Source organism: Microcaecilia unicolor, chromosome 3, assembly GCF_901765095.1.
Source record: "Microcaecilia unicolor chromosome 3, aMicUni1.1, whole genome shotgun sequence".
Classification (NCBI taxonomy): Eukaryota; Metazoa; Chordata; class Amphibia; order Gymnophiona; family Siphonopidae; genus Microcaecilia; species Microcaecilia unicolor.
This window is the reverse complement of record NC_044033.1, coordinates 367,053,932-367,074,415: the sequence shown is the minus strand read 5'-3', so window position 1 is coordinate 367,074,415 and position 20,484 is coordinate 367,053,932. Positions and strand designations below refer to the sequence as shown.

The 20,484-nt window shown below is 40.3% G+C and overlaps 1 protein-coding gene across 3 annotated transcripts in view; it reads left to right on the top strand.

Annotated features, from left to right (window-relative positions):
• TBC1D32 (TBC1 domain family member 32) overlaps positions 1-20,484 on the top strand; it is a 327,052-nt gene that overhangs the window by 63,934 nt on the left and 242,634 nt on the right. For all 3 annotated transcript variants that reach the window (XM_030198562.1, XM_030198561.1, XM_030198563.1), the window contains exons 10-11: positions 8,579-8,723; positions 17,308-17,367. In XM_030198562.1, coding sequence (XP_030054422.1) covers positions 8,579-8,723; positions 17,308-17,367 — 205 coding nt within the window. The remainder of the gene's footprint in view (positions 1-8,578; positions 8,724-17,307; positions 17,368-20,484) is intronic.

Sequence of the window (20,484 nt, the reverse complement as noted above, 5' to 3'; positions counted from 1 at the left end):
GGTCCAGGAGATTTGCTACTCTTCAGTTTGTAGAACTGCCCCATTACATCCACCAGGTTTACAGAGAATTCATTAAGTTTCTCCAACTCGTCGGCTTCGAATACCATTTCTGGCATCGGTATCCCACCCAAATCTTCCTCGGTGAAGACCGAAGCAAAGAATTCATTTAATCTCTCCACTACGGCTTTGTCTTCCCTGATCGCCCCTTTAACCCCCCGTCATCTAGTGGTCCAACCGATTCTTTTGATGGTTTCTTGCTTTTAATATACCTAAAAAAATTTTACTATGTGTTTTGGCCTCCAACGCAATCTTTTTTTCGAAGTCCCTCTTAGCCTTCCTTATCAGCACTTTGCTTAAAGTGGCCAATTCAAGTCAAACATAGCTGGCAGAATCCCGAAAAAGTAGCAAAATTCTATGCTATGTATCCTCAGGGATAAGCAGTGGCCTTCCCCAGCTCTGCCTTAACAGTTTATGGACTTCGCCTACAGGAATTTGTCCAAACCTTTTTTAAACACAGCTACATTAGTTGCTTTTTCCACATCCTCTGGCAATGAGTTTCAGAGATTAATTATGTATTGGGTGAAAAATATGTGCTCCCTATTTTTAAAAATGTGCTACTATCGGGCTCATTTTCGAAAGAGATAGTCATCCAAAAAGTGACATAAGTCAGCATTTGGACTTTTATCTCACAGAAATGTCCAAATCAGTATTATCAGAACCTCTTTTTGGACGTCTTTTTCTCTGAAGGACGTCGAAATCTCAAGGGGGCGTGCCAGTAGAGGAACAGGAGTGGCCTAGTGGTTAGGGTGGTGGATTTTGGTCCTGGGGAACTGAGGAACTGAGTTCGATTCCCGGCACAGGCAGCTCCTTGTGACTCTGGGCAAGTCACTTAACCCTCCATTGCCCCATGTAAGCCGCATTGAGCCTGCCATGAGTGGGAAAGCGCGGGGTACAAATGTAACAACAAAAACAAAACAGTGGCGTGTACAAGGCGGGACTTGGGCATTCCTAAGACTTGGACGTCTTTCATCCATAATGGAACAAAGCAAAAACGTCCAGGACTAAAACGTAGACGTTTTGAGCTAGATCTGTTTTTATAACGAATAAGGCACAAAAAGGTGCCCCAAATGACCAGAAGACCAGTGGAGGGAATCAGGGATGACTTCACCTTACTACCCCCAGTGGTCACTAACTCCCTCCCACCCCCCAGAAATGTTACTTGCCAGCCTCTGTGCCACCCTTTGATGTTATACTCATGTCCATCAGAATAGCATGCAGGTCCCTGGAGTAGTCTAGTAGTAGGTGCAGTGCACTGCAGACAGTTGGACCCAGCCTCCTACTTCTCCCTACCTGTTACTGCGAGCCCTCCAAATCTCACCAGAAAGCCACTATACCCAAATATAGGTGCCCCCTTCACTCATAAGAGCTATGGTAGTGGTGTACAGTCAGGGGTAGTGGGTTTTGGGGGGCTCAGCAGACAAAGTATGGGAGCAATGGTCAGATGTGTACCTGGGAGCATTTTATGATGTCCACTGCAGTGCCCACTAGGGTGCCCTATTGCTGTCCTGGGATGTCAGGGGGGCCAGTCTACTAAAAATGCTGGCTCTTCCCATGTTCCAATGGCTTGATTTGGGATGTTTTACACTTGGATGGTTTTTTTTTTTAAAATGGCCCAAAAACACAGACATCCAAATCACAGGACGTCCATAGTATTTTTGAACGCAAAAGATAGACATCTATCTTTTTCGAAAATGACCTTCTTTCCTGTTCGGAATTTGGACGTCTTTGTAAAACGTCCAAATTCTGATTTAGACATTTCTTTCAAAAATGCCCCTCCGCTTAACTTAGGTGCCCTTTTACTAAGCTGCGTAAGTGCCTACGCATGTACAGTGCGTGCAAAAGCAGCACTTTAAAAATGCTAAAACCTGGGAAAACAGGAAAAAATTACCTTTCCAAAAAAATTAAAAAGTGAGAAGTAATGGTTCGAATTGATGCAGTACTGCCTACCCTCCTGAACAAGCAAATTTTTTATTCAAAAGTGCTGTGTTTTGCCTTCAAAATGCTTATTAAAATTATAAAAGTTTATGCATTTGAGCGGCCATGTTTATGCATTCCAATAATTAAAAATTGTCATTGGGTCAAGGAAGTGCAATTTTCACTTATTGTAAAATGTAAACGATGTCAAAAAGTACAAAAACAGTTGGATGTGCAAAAAGTGTAAGAATGAACACATAAACATATAAATAATCTTATTGTTCTAAGATGATGTATTTTGTTAGTTTTTTGAACATTTATATCATTTTTAATGTATATTTATTTATTTGTAAATATGTTGTCATGTTATTTATCCTACTCAATAGTTTTATTATTTATAGTATGTTTACTAGCAATTTTATATGTACATGTTTAAATGTAATTTTATTCATAAGACTCATAAGATTATTATTTATGGGCTTCTTTTACTAAGGACCAGTAAGCCCAACTCAAGCTTACCGCTCGCTATACAGGAAGTACTGCTTTGCTACTGCAGTAGCCTGGCTGTACTTCCCACCCCTAGCGTGCTGTCATTTCTTGCGCTACAGAAATTTAGGGGTATGTTTACTAAGGTTCATTAGCATTCTTAACATGCCTTTAAAGTTAAGGCACGTTAAATGCTAACACGCCAATACATTCCTATAGGCGCGTTAGCGTTTGTCAAGCGTTAGTGTTTGACACGTGTTAAAAACCCTAACACACCTATAGCGCTCCTTTGTAAACACAGGTCTTATTTATTTTTATAACGCCGGAGTGTACCCGGCGGTAATTGGGCAGTGCCGCGTGCTGTCCAGTTACTGCTGGGTTAATTTGAGAGGCCAAAATGGCTGTTAGGCAAGTGCTTTACTTGCTGCATGGCCATTTCCTGCAGGAAGGCGAGATTTCCTTTTTACCAGCTGCAGTAAAAGGGGACCTCGGTGCGTGTGTAAAACACATGCTGATGCCAGTGCCAACCTCCTTTACCTCAGTTTGGTAAAAGGGATCCTATATGTTTATGTGGTCATTACTCTTTTTTGCAACACATACATTTTGTAACTTTAAATCAGCGTTTTGAAGGCAAAACGCAATGATTTTGAGTAAAAATGATCTTTTTCAGGAGAACAGACGGTGCTGTATCAATTCCAACCATTATTTCTTACTTTTTAATTTTTTGGAACGATCATTTTTGTCCTCATTTTTTACGGGTTTTAGCGTTTTTAGAATTGAGTTCCTAAGGTTTAAATAATATTGGCTTTTTCATTCAAGAAGTTTTAAAGCCTTTTTTTAAGCTTTTTGATACTGGTTTTTGAAGATTTTATACTGTGTAAAGCAATCCCAATGTTTAGTTGACCTTTGACTTGACAGGAAATAAATTCTGCTGTAAATAGAGGTAGATTCACTGTGGAACCCTTTTACAAAGGTGTGCAGTAAACACTAGAGACACCCATATATTCCTATGAGCGACTCTAGCGCACACTAAAAATGCTAGCGTGTCTTTGTAAAAGACCCCCTCTGTTTGCTAACATGGTGGAAATCTGCTGCTGTAAGGAAGGACACGCTGCACTGTGAGTTGTTTTGGTTTAATTCTTTTTTATATAAAGCACTTTGAAGATTTTTTTTTTATTTCACTGTTTTGAAAAGCTTTTATTATATTTCTTAGATTGTTGGATTTGGTTGTAACTATTAGAAGAAAGTCTGTTCTAGTCCCCAATAGATATATACTCCTTTTCAGTGCTCCTCATTATGTTTTACTATGGCACATTATCACTACTATGGTTGAAGTTTATGCTGTGCACTAAACTGACATATTTTGTCCAAGGGTTGATTTTACTGCTGTAAAACATTTTTTTGAGCATTTTGTAGATCCACTTTGGTGGTTTTTCACTGTCACTTATTCTCTGCTCTAATATTTATTATTGTCTGTTTTATTAAGTATTATTTATTATGTTTATTGCTTTTAAATTTGATATTTTTAATTTTGGTGTTAATTTTATGATTTTAATTTGATTGTTTGCATATTAGTTTCTACCCCTAAAGCAGCCCACAGGTGAAACGTGGCCACACCGGGTGATTGTTTTAATAAAGCTGCACATCTTTCCAGACTGCTGGTCTGCTTGTCTGTCTAATATTATTGCATACAGAAGGTGCAGTCTCACTTTGGAGATATTCTTTATTTATTCTCTATTCCTTTCCTAATAATTCCTAACATTCTGTTTGTTTTGTTTTGGCTGCCATCACATACTGAGCAGAAGGTTTCAACGTATTATCCATGACACCTAGATCTTTTTATGGGTGGTGACTTTTAATGTGGAACCTACCCCCATGTAGCTATTATTTGGGTTATTGTTCCTATTGTGCAACCCTTTGCATTTGTCAACATAAAATTTTATCTGCCATTTGGTTGCCCAGTTTTCCAGTCTCTCAAGTTCCTCCTTCAAGTTCTTACAGTCTGTATGTGATTTAACTACTCTGAAAAATTTTGTATTATCTGCAAATTTGATCCCTTCACTCATTGTTCTCATTTCTAGATCATTTTTAAATATGTTTAAAGGCACTGGTCTCAGTATAGATCCCTGTGGTTCTCCTCTATCCACCTTCCTCCACTGAGAGAATTGTCTATTTAACCCATCTCTGTTTTCTGTCTTTTAACCAATTCCCACTCTACAATAGGACATTGTCTCCTATCCCATCCCTCTGGACATTGTTACAAAATTACTTCTAAACATTTGAGGCTTTCTCCACCAGACTGAGGGGTTACAAATGAAAATAGATGAAGGCTACAATGACCCTGGCCAGAAGCAGTTAGCCTCATAGGCGGTTGGTGGCCCAACTGTTTGGGGAGGCTAAAAGGGGCGGGGTTAGGGGTGGGGCTTACATCCATAATTGTCTGACAACACAGAAAAAAAAATAAGTAAAAATAAAATAGTTACAGTTAATACATTTTATTAAATTTAGATATTAGATATGTATCTTATGTCAAAGAATAAAGTGGTTGTGCAAAGCATATACTAACCACAATCGCAACCTTTTTTTTACATCCACTACTCTAGGCTATTACCATAGTGTACAGCGTGGATTGGATGATATTTTAGATAAAATGAAGAAAATGTAGTGTAATGTAGGCATTGATTAGAAAAAGAAAACAAAAAAGGCAACAGTCTACTTGCTATATAAAAATCTATTATAAGAAGTAGACCGATACACATACATAAAAACAAAGAAATTATTTATTCAAACGTCGGGTACTGTTTTTATCTTTGAATAAATAATTTCTTTGTTTTTATATATATGTATTGGCATTGATTAGTAATACCGCACTCTTGCTACTCATTATAATTCTAAATGACATAAGAGGAGAACTTGTTTATCTAAAACTCTATAAACTTATACAAAAGGTAATTTGTTTTGTAACAGGTTCTTGTTGTGTCTTGCAAGGCGCAACTGTTAAAGACGCTTGCTCACTTTGCATATATAAATATTTAAATGTAATACTTAAAGCCATAAATCAAAACATTGTATACTGCCAGTATCTGAAAATGTGTTACTATAATATTTCAAAAGCTACCACTGAACAAAGATTAATTTATTTTCTACACAGTAAAACTTGTAGGCGAACCGTTTCACATGCAGCGTGATTCACTAAAACTCGTTTGTGAAGTACTGGGAGCAGAGAATGGAAATTCACCTCATCAGCTTTCCAGAAAGCATTTTCTTCTTGTTTGAATCTTTTTAACTGATTCCTAAATTGGGGAACAATAAAATCCTGCCAGAAAACATTTTTTAAATTTTTATTTACATGTGTATTTAAAAGAAAATGTTTTCTGGCAGGATTTTATTGTTCCACAATTTAGGAATCAGTTAAAAAGATTCAAACAAGAAGAAAATGCTTTCTGGAAAGCTGATGAGGTGAATTTCCATTCTCTGCTCCCAGTACTTCACAAACCAGTTTTAGTAAATCACGCTGCATGTGAAAGGGTTCGCCTACAAGTTTTACTGTGTAGAAAATAAATTAACAAAATAAAGGAAAGGAACGCCATAACAAAATAGGTTTCCTTATCCTTTGCCCCCTCTCCTTCTTCCACACACCAAGCAGGCAATTTGAGTCTCTCCCCTGTCTCTCTCTCTGCTTGTATTTCCTCTTCCCCTTCACTCTACCGGAACTTCAGTGGCTGCTGCAGGCAGGCCAGGCACGTCTTCTGACTCTGCTGCTCTCAGTCGCTGGGAGAGGAAATGATGTTCGGGAGAGGGAGAGGCTGGCAAAGTCAGCAGATGCGTGAATGCAGGATGCGAGTGTGACCCCGTGGCTCTCTTTTACTATTACTCGTCGACGTCGTACTTCTAATCCGGCAGCAGTGGCAGTCAGAGAGTTAGCAATGGGAGGAAGGTAGAAGTCGTCATGGTTCGGGCTGGGGAGGCTTAGCCTCCCCAAGCCTCTTATACCGGGCGCCTATGGTTCGCCTACTAAGATCACCTGAAGAGAAAACAATAAAATAATTGACAAAGTCACAAAGAACCACAGACTGACACCTAAAGATCTGTATACCTCTCTCACTGTGACTGATGTGAGGGCTTATATGTCAATCATCAGAGAACAATTGAATGAGAATTGTGCTTTTTTTGGGGGAGGGGGGGCATCTAAGAAGAAACCACTGCTTAAAAAAGAAATGTTGCCCTCTTCAGATTTGCCAAAGAGCTTCTGGATGATCAAAATTTTTTTTTACATAATGTTCTCTAGAGTAGAATGTCAGGCCATTTGTCTGTGAGTTCATGCTGATCCGAAGGGGGGGTCATGCAGCAACACATTGATCTTAAGCATCCAAATAAACTTACTGCACAATGGCTGAAGGAGAAAAGATATTTGGGCCAATATTTTAAATGATTTAAATGGACAGGAGAGGTCCCTGCCCAGTTAAATCATGCTGGCTGAGTGATTCCTGGATTTTCAGCAGCAAATAACCAGACAGTGCCACTAAATATCTGGGGAGACAGCTGCGGCACTATCTAGTTAGTGCCGGGGGGAGACTGGATGGAGCTGGATTTGCCCGGTTAGCAACAATTTTCAGACCACTAAGCAGGTAGTTGCTTAGATAAATTTAGGACAGTAAAAAAGCTCTCCTAACTTTATCTGGCTAGTTATCGAGGCACAGGTTTGAGTATCACCTAGATAACTTCCAGTGACTGGCTAAAGTTGAGTTAAGGCCCTGTATTGAAAACTAGGTTATATTCTGCCTGTGGCAGTCAGCACTTTTAACTTTGCTAACTGCCATGGGCTGAATATCGACTCAATTGTGTTTTGGATTGGCAAAGTCAAATTCTTGACTTAATTTGTACTGAAATGTTGTGGCAAGATCTGAAGTGAACTGTTCATGCAAAGGGGTCCTTAAATTTCACAGAATTGAAAATTCCTCAAGGTTTGTTTGAGAAACTGGTCAACAGTGACAGGAAACATTTAGTTGAAGTTGTTGATGCTCAAGGAAGTACCATCAGCTACTGAATGAAGGGTTTGCATACTTTTTCACATAAGTATATTTCTTATTTAATCTTTTTGTTGAACAAATAGTTAAACATATTATCTTTGTTGGTTATTTATTTAGTGGGGTTAGTGGGGTTATCATTCTTATCTAGGTTTAGGTTATGATCTAATCCTGTTTTGAGAATAAATTATGCTAAAATTTAGACCATCCTGATGGAGCCATGCATTTTTTCTCAGCACTACACAGGTTAACAAAATTGGCAGAACAATTTTATTAGCCCGTGGATTTAAATTACCCCACTATTGACTGAAGTGAATTTCTCATTAAGGCATGCTAGGGAGGTTTTCAGTTAGAGTTACTAATGTGGTCATCTTTTGTTCATACTGTCCTGACCTGAGGAAAGAGACATTGGCTTTCAAAAGCTAGTCTAAAATGTAGTAAGTTATTCCAATAAAAGATTGTCCCCTTATTTTCTATTTTATGTTATTTTTCTTTATTAACCTTTAAAATGGACTAACATGGCTACCATACTACTTTAAGATGGATGACAGCCATATAAAAAATATGAGCAAACTCACTGAAAGTCATTTTTTGCTGATACTATCCTGATCTGAGGAAAGAGACATTTGGTTTCTAAAAGCTAGTTGAAAGATTAAATTAGCCTAATAAAAAGGTATCACTTTGTTTTCCAATTTTATTTATTAACATGTGTTACCTCACTGTGCTAACACTATTAAAAATAGAACACGCTAACATGGTAATGCATGTTAGTGAGTATAGCTGTAAGTTTTTAGATGCCATAAACACCTGCTTTATGAAACAGCAGGTCCTAGAGTTAATGAGAGGGGCAGCTGCTTTAGATGTAGTCATCATTGCAGCGCAGGACCTGGTGCAACAGTTACGGTGGTAGGACAGATTGGTAATTGTGATTATGATGTCATCAAATTTGACATAATTCTTGTTTCTTTAACAAATATTGTCGAAACCAGATAAAAGTGAGAGGTCATATAGTATATGGAACATTTTCAATTGTATATTTACTGTGCATATAGTTAAGTAATGTTTTTTTCTATTCTCAATTTTTTCTTGAGGTATATGGAGGAAATAGTGGAAAGTACACTCTCTCTTTTGTCTGTAACACAAGAGCAAAGCCAGATTACCTCGCAAAAATGTTTGGATCCTGTCTACTTTTTGGCCCTAATTGATGTTAAAGCTGTGTGGTTCAAAAAATGGATGGTAAGAAAATAAATCCAAACTAACAGTTTTATGACTTAAATACATTTATTTAACATGGAGATATGTAGGGAAGATTTCACAGATCTATGGATAAATCAGGTGTAAGAAATGTTTCTAGTGTACATTTTTATTATGCTATAAACTACATTTTGACTTAAGAATAAAAATGCTTTATATCAGATTAAATTGAGAATACAAGTCCCACAGCAAATAGTTTTGCAGTTTCTGAGGCACTGGAAAATGCATTTAGATGTTACATGTGGGCAAGCGGTTTTGAAACTACTAAAAAAGATGCTTCATTGCCTCATGAAAAGCCTGTAATTCCCTTGAGGACACTAACCTTGGGCTGAAATTTTGTTTCTTTGAAGGCAAGCAGGTTTACCAAGTCACACAAGTGGGCTACATGAGCCTTTTCTGTGCCTAACCAATTGTTTTTCCAGAGTTTTCTAGAAAGGCTCAAAGGCCTATAATGCTGATATGCTGTAATTCTCTCTCTGTTGTGGCCTGCCTGGTCATATGTGAATACCTACAGAAGCAGACCTCAGAACTGGGAGCATTTCCAGGATACAGCAGTAGCAATTATCACTTGACACCCTAAGACTGAATTTTATGATGACTATCTGACCTGTTCATATGATCACACCAATGTATCTTTTGTGGAAGGACATTATACTTTTTGCATTTGCTGTGGTTGGCTCTGGAGTCTCTGTCTGTTTCCTGGATCGTCGTTCAGCAGTACCAAGTTCTAGAATGTGAAAATAGGTGAGCGTAGCAGTGGAAAACATTGACAGCTTTCCTGTGTCCTTGTGCCCTCTAACTCTAGAGACTGTAACTCTTACAGTGACTATGGTTCAGGATTACCAGGAGATATTATTTGACTTAATTCATGTGCCCCATTTTGCTATAATCCTGTGGATTCCCTGTCTTGAGCATAGACGCCAACAATTCAAAATGCTTGTGGGTGCCAAGCATAATACAAGTTACCCCTCCCAGGAAAGGGAGAGAGTGTGTGATATCGAGGGTGCTTAGCACCCATAGAGCTGGCTCCTATGGTCTTGAACTGCATGATCCCCATATCAAGTGAAAAACTCCCCAAATCACATTCTCGTCCATGTTTTTTGTCAGTTGAACTGTTGCCTAATTTAGAAATGAAAGAGGATGCAGCCTTGGGAATCTAGATGTGCAGCAACCAAGGAGGACACTGGATGCCTACCAAAGAAGTATTTGATGTATAGGGAAGTGTTTGATAACAGCAGACACTGTACCACCTCACAGGCCTTATTGACTGCCCAACAGACTTATAGTCCGGGGTAGAAATCCCATTTGGCAGAATTTACTCTCTTTCAGAGCCAGATTCGAGGCATTAAGGGAATACCTGAAAGAGAACGTCAAAAAGGGATTAATCATGCCTTCAACATCTCTGGCAGGAACCCCAACTTTTTTTTTAACCTCAGAAAGATGGCTCCCTTTAACTATGGGGTCCTTTTACTAAATTTTGGTTAGCGCTAGTGCTTGCTTACTACAAATTAAAAAGGCTTTCCATAGGGTGCACTGAGGTATCCTGAGGTAAAATCCCAATATGCACTTGCAATACCATATGCGAAGAAATATTTCTGAATTTTTCTTGGAAGGGGTGTAACTGGAAAGGGAGAGTGGGTGTGACACCACCTACAAAATGGGTGGTAGTAAGGTCTCTTGTATTAATGTTTGTTAATGGCCACATTCTAAGGGCAACATTAACACATGCCCATTAATTGGGAAAATGGAAAATTTACCATTTTCCAGCTGTGGTAAAAGGTTAGTAAAAGGACCCCTATGTATAGTTTACTGAAGACTCAATGCTGTAACCATCCAGAGTTGATAACCCACTCCCCCTCATCAGTGAACTATTGGAACTTCTTCAGGTGGTCCAAGTGATCCAAATGTCACCAAGCTTGACCATCGTGGTGCCTACAACCTTATTCATTTACAAAAGGGAGGAATAAGGAAAACTGTTTTTTTCATCAGATATGGCCATTTTGAATATTTATTAATGTTCTTTGGCTTAAGAAATTCTACTATGTTTCAAATTTTGGTCAATGAGATAATCCAAAACCTGTGTGTGGTAGTATGTCTAGATGATATTTTGATTTTCTCTGAGAATCTGGCAGATTACAGTCACCAGGTCTGTCAAGTTCTCAAGTGTCTTCAGAAGCATACTGTACGTTTTGTGTCAAGCTAGAGAAATCTGAATTTGACAAGGAATCCATTAAATGTACGAGTTACATCATTTCCTCTGGCATCCATGGATCTCCAGAAGATCTTGGTGGTGATCAAATGGCTGTCCCAAAAGACATAAAGGGAATCCAGTGATTTCTAGGATTTTCAAGATTCTACTGATGATTTGTACAACTCTTCTCTGGAGTGATTTTTCCACTGATTGAAATCCTGAAGAACATGCCATTCAGATGGGGCCAGGAGCAACAGTGGGCATTCAGTAGTCTCAAGGCAGGAATCACATCTTTTCTACGCCTGATACACTCTGATCCAGAACAATTATTCATCGTGGAGGCTGATGCATCAAAGAAGTAATGGGTGCAGTACTGTCCCAAGAAGAAGATACCAGGCAATTTCTTCCCCCCAAATTGCATTCTACTACTGGAAGTGGACAGCAGTTGAAAAGAATTATCACATTCACAACTAGCAGTTATTGGCTATTACAACTGCTATGTTCTAGAGGAGACTCATTATCAAGTCCAGGTCTACATGGGCCATAAGAATCTTGGGTTCCTTAGGACCTCCTGAAACATGAACTGTAGACAAGCTCATTGATCACTTTTCAAGTTTCAGATTTTAGCTTTGCCCTGATCCACCAACCAGGCACCCAGAATAATTAGACCAATGCTCTGCCCCGGAGAACTATCACTATTCTTCACATAGAGAACTTTGTCCTGGGTACCTGAAAGATGCAAATTGTGGAACATGGAAAGACAAGTTTGCCCTGCACAAGATTCACAGCGAGAAATGACAAGATCAGGGAAGAGGACAGGTTGGAGCTGGCATTAATGATTCCTGTACAAGAGGGTCAAGGAGTGGCCTAGTGGTTAGGGTGGTGGACTTTGGTCCTGGGGAACTGAGGAACTGAGTTTGATTCCCACTTCAGGCACAGGCAGCTCCTTGTGACTCTGGGCAAGTCACTTAACCCTCCATTGCCCCATGTAAGCCGCATTGAGCCTGCCATGAGTGGGAAAGTGCGGGGTACAAATGTAACAAAAAAAAATCTTTAAGGCAAGGTATGTCTGGAAGTGTTCTGCAGCTGTCATGAGAGGAGGAGTAGCCTAATGGTTACTGCAGTGGCCTGAGAACCAGGGGAACCAGGTTCAGTTCCCATTGCAGTTCTTTGTGACTTTGTTCAAGTCATTTAACCTTCATTGCCCCAGGTACAAAATATGTACCTGTATATAATATGTAAAACCACAGATAGATGATATAGCAAATCTTATCCCCTTTCCCCTTATTAGCAAGGCACCCTTGCATTTTGCAGAACAAGACAGATAGTAGGCAGTGACTTCTTGTGGCCAGGGTGGGGTCAAGATATTAAAGATGTTATGTCCTGTGAAGATTTTGCCCAGAGTAAGGTTTCATTTGACAGCCCCCTCATGGATTATTACTGCTAATATCTGCACCTTCTAAACCCTGGGAATGGATTTCTGTTGACTTCATTACAGATTTAACCGTGTCCTAAGGGAAGTCACCATTTTGATTGTCGTAGATTTTTTTTCTCAAGATGGCACATTTTATTCTGCCATTTGCCTCCTGCCTGCCTGTGAAATGGAAGAATTTCTGCTATAGGAAGTGGTCCGTCTTTATGGCCGCCTTCCCACAGAGTCTCTGAGTGAGGTACACAGTTCATCACAAGATTCTTAAGAAGCATGATGAAGCTTCTGCACATCTAGGCCACTTGTCCTTCAGACAAACAAAATGTATAAATAGAACTGGGAACAGTATATACGGTGGTTCTGTAACTATCGCCAGAACTACTGGACCCAATTAACTTCCAAAGGCAGAATTTGTTTACAATAATTAGGAACATTCATCTTCCAAGTCCTTGTCATTATTTACTAACAATGGCCTTCATCCTTATTTCCAGACTGGGCTAACTCTTTAAGTGACCAAAATCACCAAATATAACAGAAAGAATGAAAAGGTTCAGAAACATAAAAGCTGTTGAGAGAATCTCCAGTTTATAATGTGAGTCAAAGTTGTGTCTCCATCAGTGTTCCATCTAAGGAGTAGACTGGTACATGCAAATTTTTTTTGTGTGTGAGCAACAAGTTTAAAAAATTTTTGAGCGCCAGTATTAGCAATGCATTTCACAAGACTGGAAGTGACAAAGAAACAACAGCATAGACCATTTCATATAGCACAATTTTATTTGAAACTCATTTAAATCAGGTCAGTAATTGATTTAGTTTTATCAATTTTTATTTAATTTTTATAGTTTGATTTTTGTTTGAAAGTTGGGTTGATATTTTTGTAAGCAACCATGTAGAATCTGTGAGTGACGCTGCTAAGATGTATAAGCAATTGTTCAGTCACTGTGCTTAGAGGGAACATTGGTCTCCGCCTATCATCTAAGGAGCAATAGACTTATGGGAAAATTCAAGCAGAGGTTCATGGGACTCTTTGTGATCCAAGGATGAGTCAATTCAGTGGCCTTCCATGTGTAGCTTCCAGCACATCTCTTTATCCCTCTGGTGTTCCATGTGGCCCTGCAAGCAAAACCTGTTTTCCGACTAGCAGCCTCCTCCCCTGCAGCCAGTTACCATGGGGGGAGCATCATGAGCACCTCATCGAGGACTTCTTTGATGCTGGATACCTCTGGGTCCGTCTCCATTATCCTGTGGATTAGGAAGGTTATAGCCCAGAAGAGCATAGCTGGGAGCCTGCTGGTAATATCTGTGCCCCTAACCTGTTGGCCCGATTTCATTGGCTGCATTCAGATAAGCCAGGTCCTGATTCTTCAGAAGGGACCAGTAGGAGAAAGGTATTCTGTCAGGGAAACCAGAGCTCAAACCTGGGACCCTGTGGTCTGATCTATAATTGAGCCACAATTTCTGCATATCTTTGATCCGGCCGCAAGAGCATTTGAATTGTGGTAATGCAAGGAGATCCCTGCCCCCAGAGGAAGCCCACTAGACCAGCAAGGATTGTGTTCACTGCATGTCATAAATCTGTGTTAACATCAAATACAAAAGATATTCTTAGATAACTCTGTGTTAGCCAATTAGCATGCAGTAAGTCTAACACAATAGCTGACTAGCATTTCCATGCTCACTTGATGCCCATGCCATACCACCTAACAGAAAATTGTGAAAAAATCAGTAATGTACGGTTTGACGTGCGGAAATAAGCAGCCTACCTCAAACCCCCATAATGTGGTTGTATAGTGGCCTGTTTCCACATGTCAACCATTCTTAATGCCCTTTAGTGAATGTGCCCCTAATATGTCTTTTTTTTTTTTAAATATTTTAAAAGTGCAGGTAGCATATATTAATATGTACCCTCTATTTAAAAAAATTGAATGTCGTTGATATTATTTTTGAAATCCGTTAAGAAGTCCTCCTACTATGCTGCTTATTCATGGGAAAAAATAATTACTCCTTGGACAGCAGAATAAAAGCCCTCACATGCCTTCCTACATTCCACATCCCCTAGGAGATGTCACCTAAACTTAGCTATTTCAATGACTACAAAAGTCCTGCGCAACAATGCAAGGTGGGGTGGTAAGATTCATGCAGGGTAGCACATCGCAAAGGCTTCTGGAAAACCGTCTAAGCTGAAGATGCTTATCCACCTGGTTTGCAGTGGATGATGTTGCCCTGGTGTGAGAACTTATATCTTGCTGGTTATAGAAAACACCTGCTATAGGTAAGTAACCTGGTTTTACTAAGCTTTATTAGTACTTACCAGCAAATAGTACAACAATTATTTTTGAACTAAAATGCATCAAATAAATTGTAGGTGATGCTAATTTTTATGGACTTGTCAATATATATTTAACTAACTTCCAGTGTGTTCAGATACTGTATTTGCCTTCACCAAGGCAAAATAAGCTAACATCAACATCTGAACATAGAAGTGAGGTGATCACTGAGGGACCCACCCCACAATAGCCAGGCCCCCTGACAAGGCAGAATTGGTATGTAGAGCCTGAACTCTTTCATTACAACTTAAGGTCCATGGGTCAATTTTAGCAGACAAACGAAAAGGTTCCAGTACTTAATACCCTCTCAAAAAAGGCCCTGGTAGCATAGGCGCTGACTCCGTGGGTGCTGTGGGTGCTCAAGCACCCCCAATATTTTTAAACCTGCCCTCCTTGCTTTCCTGCCGCTCAGCCAGCGCTTAAAACTAATTTTAGGTGACTGAACGGCAGTGAAAGAAGCAGAGTACATGCTCCGTCTTCAACTTTCTTCTTCCCTCTCAGCTGTGCTCCTGCCCTTGCGTAAACAGGAAATGAGGGCGTGACCACAGCTGAGAGGGAAGAAGAAAGGTGAAGACGGAGCCGGCTGTACTCTGCTTCTTTCGTTCAGTCAGGTAAAATTAGTTTTAAGAGGTAGGGCAGGGAAGAAATCGCTGAACATTGATGCTGGGCAGGGGGCAGGGGACAGGGGAGAGAGGAGAGTTGCTGAACATGGATACAGGGGAGGGCAGGGGACAGGGGAGGGAGGAGAGTTGCTGAACATGACTACAGGGGAGGGCAGGGGAGAGAGGAGAGTTGCTGAACATGGATACAGGGGAGGACAGGGGACAGAGGAGAGTTGCTGAACATGGATGCAGGGAGAGAGGAGAGTTGCTGAACATGGATGCAGGGGCAGGCAGGGGAGAGAGGAGACTTGCTGAACATGGATACAGGGGAGGGCATGGGGCAGGGGAGAGAGGAGACTTGCTGAACATAGATACAGGGGAGGGCATGGGGCAGGGGAGAGAGGAGACTTGCTGAACATGGATACAGGGGAGGACAGGGGGCAGGGGAGAGAGGAGATTTGCTGAACATGGATACAGGGGAGGGCAGGGGAGTTGCTGGACATAGATGCAGGAGAGGGCAGGGGAGAGAGGAGAGTTGCTGGAAATGGATACAGGGGAGGGCAGGGGAGAGTGGAGAGTTGCTGAACATGGATGCAGGGGAGAGAGGAGAGTTGCTGAACATGGATGCAGGGGAGGGCAGGGGAGAGAGGAGAGTTGCTGAACATGGATGGATGGGAGGGCAGGGGAGAGATGAAAGTTGCTGTACATGGATGCAGGGGAGGGCAGGAGAAATGATGGACATGAATGGAGGGGAGGGAAGACAGGAGGAGATGCACATGGATGGAGGGGAGAGAGGGAAAATGCTGGACATGGATGGCGGGGAGGAAAGAGAGGAAGTGAGATGAACATGGATGGAGGGGCGGAGAGAAGAAAAATGGTGGACATGGATGGAGGAGAGGGAAGAGAGAGGAAGGAGTTGCATATGGATGGAAGAGAGTGAAGAAAGAGGAAGGAGAGGCATACTGACAGAGATGAGGGAAAGGGAAAAGAGGAGAAAAACTACACATGAATGGAGAAAATAGACGCCGGATGGAAAGAGGGAAGAGAGGGGGCAGATGAAGGATGGAAAGGAGAGAGAGAGGGGGCAGATACTGGATGGAAAGGGGGAAGAGAGGGGGCGGATGCTGGAAGGAAAAGGGGGAGAGAGGGGGTAGACGATGGATGGAAAGGGGGGAAAGTTAAAGATTGAGGAAAGAAGAAACAAGAGACTGGGACCAACACAATTAGAAACAGTAAACGGCCAGACCACAAAGGTAGGAAAAAATGAATTTTATTTTTAGTTTAGGATAAAGTAGTGTGGTAGCTGTGTTAATAAATACAGAAAATGGAAGTAATGTTTACTGGACTAATTTTAATACATTTTTGACTAATGTTTGGAGACCAAACCCTCCTTTCTTGTGTCAGTACAGAATACCATAACAGCAGTATACTGTGCTGACCTGAGGAAAGAGGTTTTGGCCTTTGAAAGCTAATTGAAAAATGTATTTAGTCCACTAAAATGATATCATATTTTCTATTTTTTGTTTTATTTGTATTTGTTAACCTATAGTATAGTGATTGAAATATGTCAGTTTTTGAAATTTGCATCTCTTTATATTTGCACAGTACAGGGGGATTGAGGGGTGGGACTGTTCAGGGAAGAAGTCCTGGTGTAGGTTGCAGGCAGCCTATGAGTGGCGCTGCCACTGCCCAGGTGAAGACTGCAGTAGATATAATTTTAAGGTATGGGGTGGGGGGGGGGGGGGGGGGGGGGGGGGGGGGGGGGGGACACTGCCTGTAAAAAAAAAAAAAAAAATTTCAGCACCCCCAATCATTTTGAAAAGTTGGCTCCTATGCCTGGTAGTACATCACCTTCACGGCAGCCTTTATTTTTAGAGTTGTAAACTGAAAGAATTGTAGAGGTGAGAGAAGTTTGTAATATTATTGAAATGGAATTGCAGTGGTGTGTGTGTTTTTCTTTGTTTAAATGTTGCATACACTTAGGCCATTTTTCTCTCTGTTTTCATTTCTATTCCAGCATGCCTACTATAGCAGAACAGTAGTACTTAGGCTTCTTGAAAAGAAGTATAAGTCGTTGGTAAGTCTTTTCTTTTTGGATGTTCTCTTTTGAAAATGAGCTCCATAGTTACTCTTTGCTGAGAAACTATGACTGTAGAGATACTTCTTTGTAAATGGTATTGAATTTCATACTGGAATACTGGGAGCATATTGTTGCCAGAGCTTTGTTCTGACCTTTGGTACTAGATTCAAAATTCTGTTTACTAAGAAGTAACTTTCTTTCAAAAACCTATCAAAATACAGAATCAGCAGTACAAATGTCATTCGGCACTCTTCAGAGAGCAGTAATAATATTACCTTTCAACAGTTGTCCCATGGGCTTTCAACAAGCAGTTAATGCATATGACACCGTTATAATGGTGAAACAGAGATTAGATACCTAAAAGCTGTCAGGTATCTGAGAAAACCAGATAAAGAGAAAAGTCAAATGTCCCTCCTTTAGATACTTATTCTCAGTATTGATATTATAAGAGTTGCATATACATTACTGAGAAGAAATTTGTGAACCCCTTAGGTCAATCTTTTTAGCAAAGTTTATATCCCGAGAGAAAGAGAGAGAAAAACATTGCATAAATAACTTGGGAAAAAGGAATATATTTTTATTTATTCCAGAAAATGTTTAATAGAATTGTATTTATTGTTTCATTGTAAGACTTAATAAAGGAATTTTGGCATATGCATAGTTGTTAGGAGTACTGTGTCTATTAGAGGTATTAGAACTATAGTGAAACAGATTTGCCCAAGATCAGAGAGAACTTCAGTGGGGTCTGAACTTGGCTTTTATGATTCTCAGCCTATTGCTGTAACCACTAGGCTGCTGTTCCACTTGGAATCCCTGGTGGATATAGGGAGCAGGAATAATCTCTGGTTTCTCTTGCTCTGTTGCATCGTCAACATTTTTTATTGAGATTTATTTGTGTATGCCCCAAGTGGTAGTATCATAGTACTCACAAACTCAATTCATTGGAAGGAGCTTTTGATGGGTGTGGCTTCTGGTTGTTAACCTCAGCTGGTTTGGATCTGCAGTGGACAGCATCTTTAATCCATCACCATTTTGTGCCAATATCATTTTGTGGAAAGTTTCTCCTCTTGATGCAGCTTTGCGAAACAAGGGGGACCCTTGTTGAGGATTTGGGACTTTGAGCAGGCTGCCTTGTAATGTCTGAGTTCTCATGAACATGCATTGAAGAAGCAAACAAGTACTGATGAGTAGTATTTCAGATAAGTGATTATACTTTATTATGGCAGAGCTCTGGCCCTAGAAACATATTTTTCTATTTTAAGTACTTTTTGATTAAAGTTGAGTATAACTAACACTTGGGTTTGGGAGTTTTATTTAGGCAACAGTTTTTTTTGTAGTATTTTTTCTCCCACTTATATGGGAATTGTTTCTCACTACAGTTTTTCGGTTTGCCTTTGAGCCAATGAGAAGAAGCCCTATGGGGTTGCATGTAGTAAAAGTCAAAGACTTATCCCAGGGCAGTTGAGTCTCTAGTCATTTAAAAATTAGATAATCCTCCATAGTGTTTGTTCTCTCAACTTTAGGAGCATTAGTAATAGTATTTAGAGTAGTATCATATTACTACCATCAGAGGTCAGGCTTCCAAATTATACCATGATAACTATTGCTATGGTCCCCCATAGCTACCATTTCTGAAAGCAGGAGCAACTAAGGATTGCTCACTCCTGCTCCCTGTTACCCACCAAGGATTCTAAGGTATTTATTGGAGGTTATGGGAGACCCAGAGGAGTAACAGGGGGAAAGGGCACACTTCATTTTACTTAGGGATTGGTAGGTGGTAGCAATTGCTTTGGTGGTGCTCGTTCATTTTACAAAGAGATCTGGATTAGGGGGTGGTTTATAATAACAGAATGGGTCAGCCCTTTAAAAAAGATGGTGAGTCTCATATGAGGTCTGCTGCCCTTGCTTTGCTCCAGCTGTGAACGTACATTATTCATGGCTGCAGTAATGAAAAACTGTATTTCTCCAAGGACAAGCAGCATAACAAGGCCTGGTTGATGGGGTGATGCTCGGCATGGAAGAGCTTCAGCTTAGACCAGTCCAGACATTTTGAGAAGATACCTGCCGTGTGCATCATTTTCTGTACTATGAGGACATTGGGAACCTGCACAACAGCAACAGGATACCAAACAAAATATATATGAAGCAAAATAAATACATAATAAACATGGCTTGAATTGAAATTGTAATGATGTATCTAAATGGCTCTGAAGAAAGCCAAAGATTGAAAAGTTCCCCACACAACAGTGTCAGGTAGAAAGTGATGCGCATGTGAATTGTGAAGCTTTTGATTTGATGTAAGCTTCAGAAGCTCTTCCACTTCTGGTTCTGTTAGTGACATCACGCCATCTCTGAAGACTTGTATCCTGCTGTCCACAGAGAACATCTGCTGTAGATAAGTAACTGTAGGATTCAGTAACTGAAGGTAATGAGATCTCAGCTCACCAATGCATTATTTTACTGCAAGTTAGTAAACAGGCTCCCATCTATTTTAGCTCCTGATTCTATTCCACTAATTACTTGTGCTAAGGAAACCAGGGATTCACTTTCTGTTTCTCACAACAATTTTGATTTGTCATGAATTATTCATGCATCTACATTTTGGTCTCTGTTTTAAAGCATATTCATTCGTGAAAAACATTTACATGTACAGATGTGTACATGTGTAAATAGCGATTTTAGAAAGTATAGAGATTTCAAGGGAGCATGGTGAGTGTGGGTTGGGATTGACAGGGCAAGCACAATTCTGATTTGTCGGGTGTGCCCAGTCCCCTTTGACCAGCCCTTGAAGGCACGTGTAGTAAAGTAAAATACGAATACCTGTAGGCTAGAAAGCTAATAAATACAGTATAGATCAATATGGCACCATCAGTTTTATAATCCAAGAGATGGAAAGAAGTCCAAGTCCAGTAGACCACAGATATATGGGAAACTGCTGAAGAAACGAAAAAACAGGAATAGGAAAGCCTACCAACCTCAGACTAAAACCTCATTTCTCTGGATCTCATCTCAACAAATTCTACAATGCTTGTCCTGCCCTTTGCTTAGAGTTTCAATGCTTTTTTGACTTCTATGTGAATGCTGAGAGTTAATGTGTGGGTCTGAAGTTTCCAT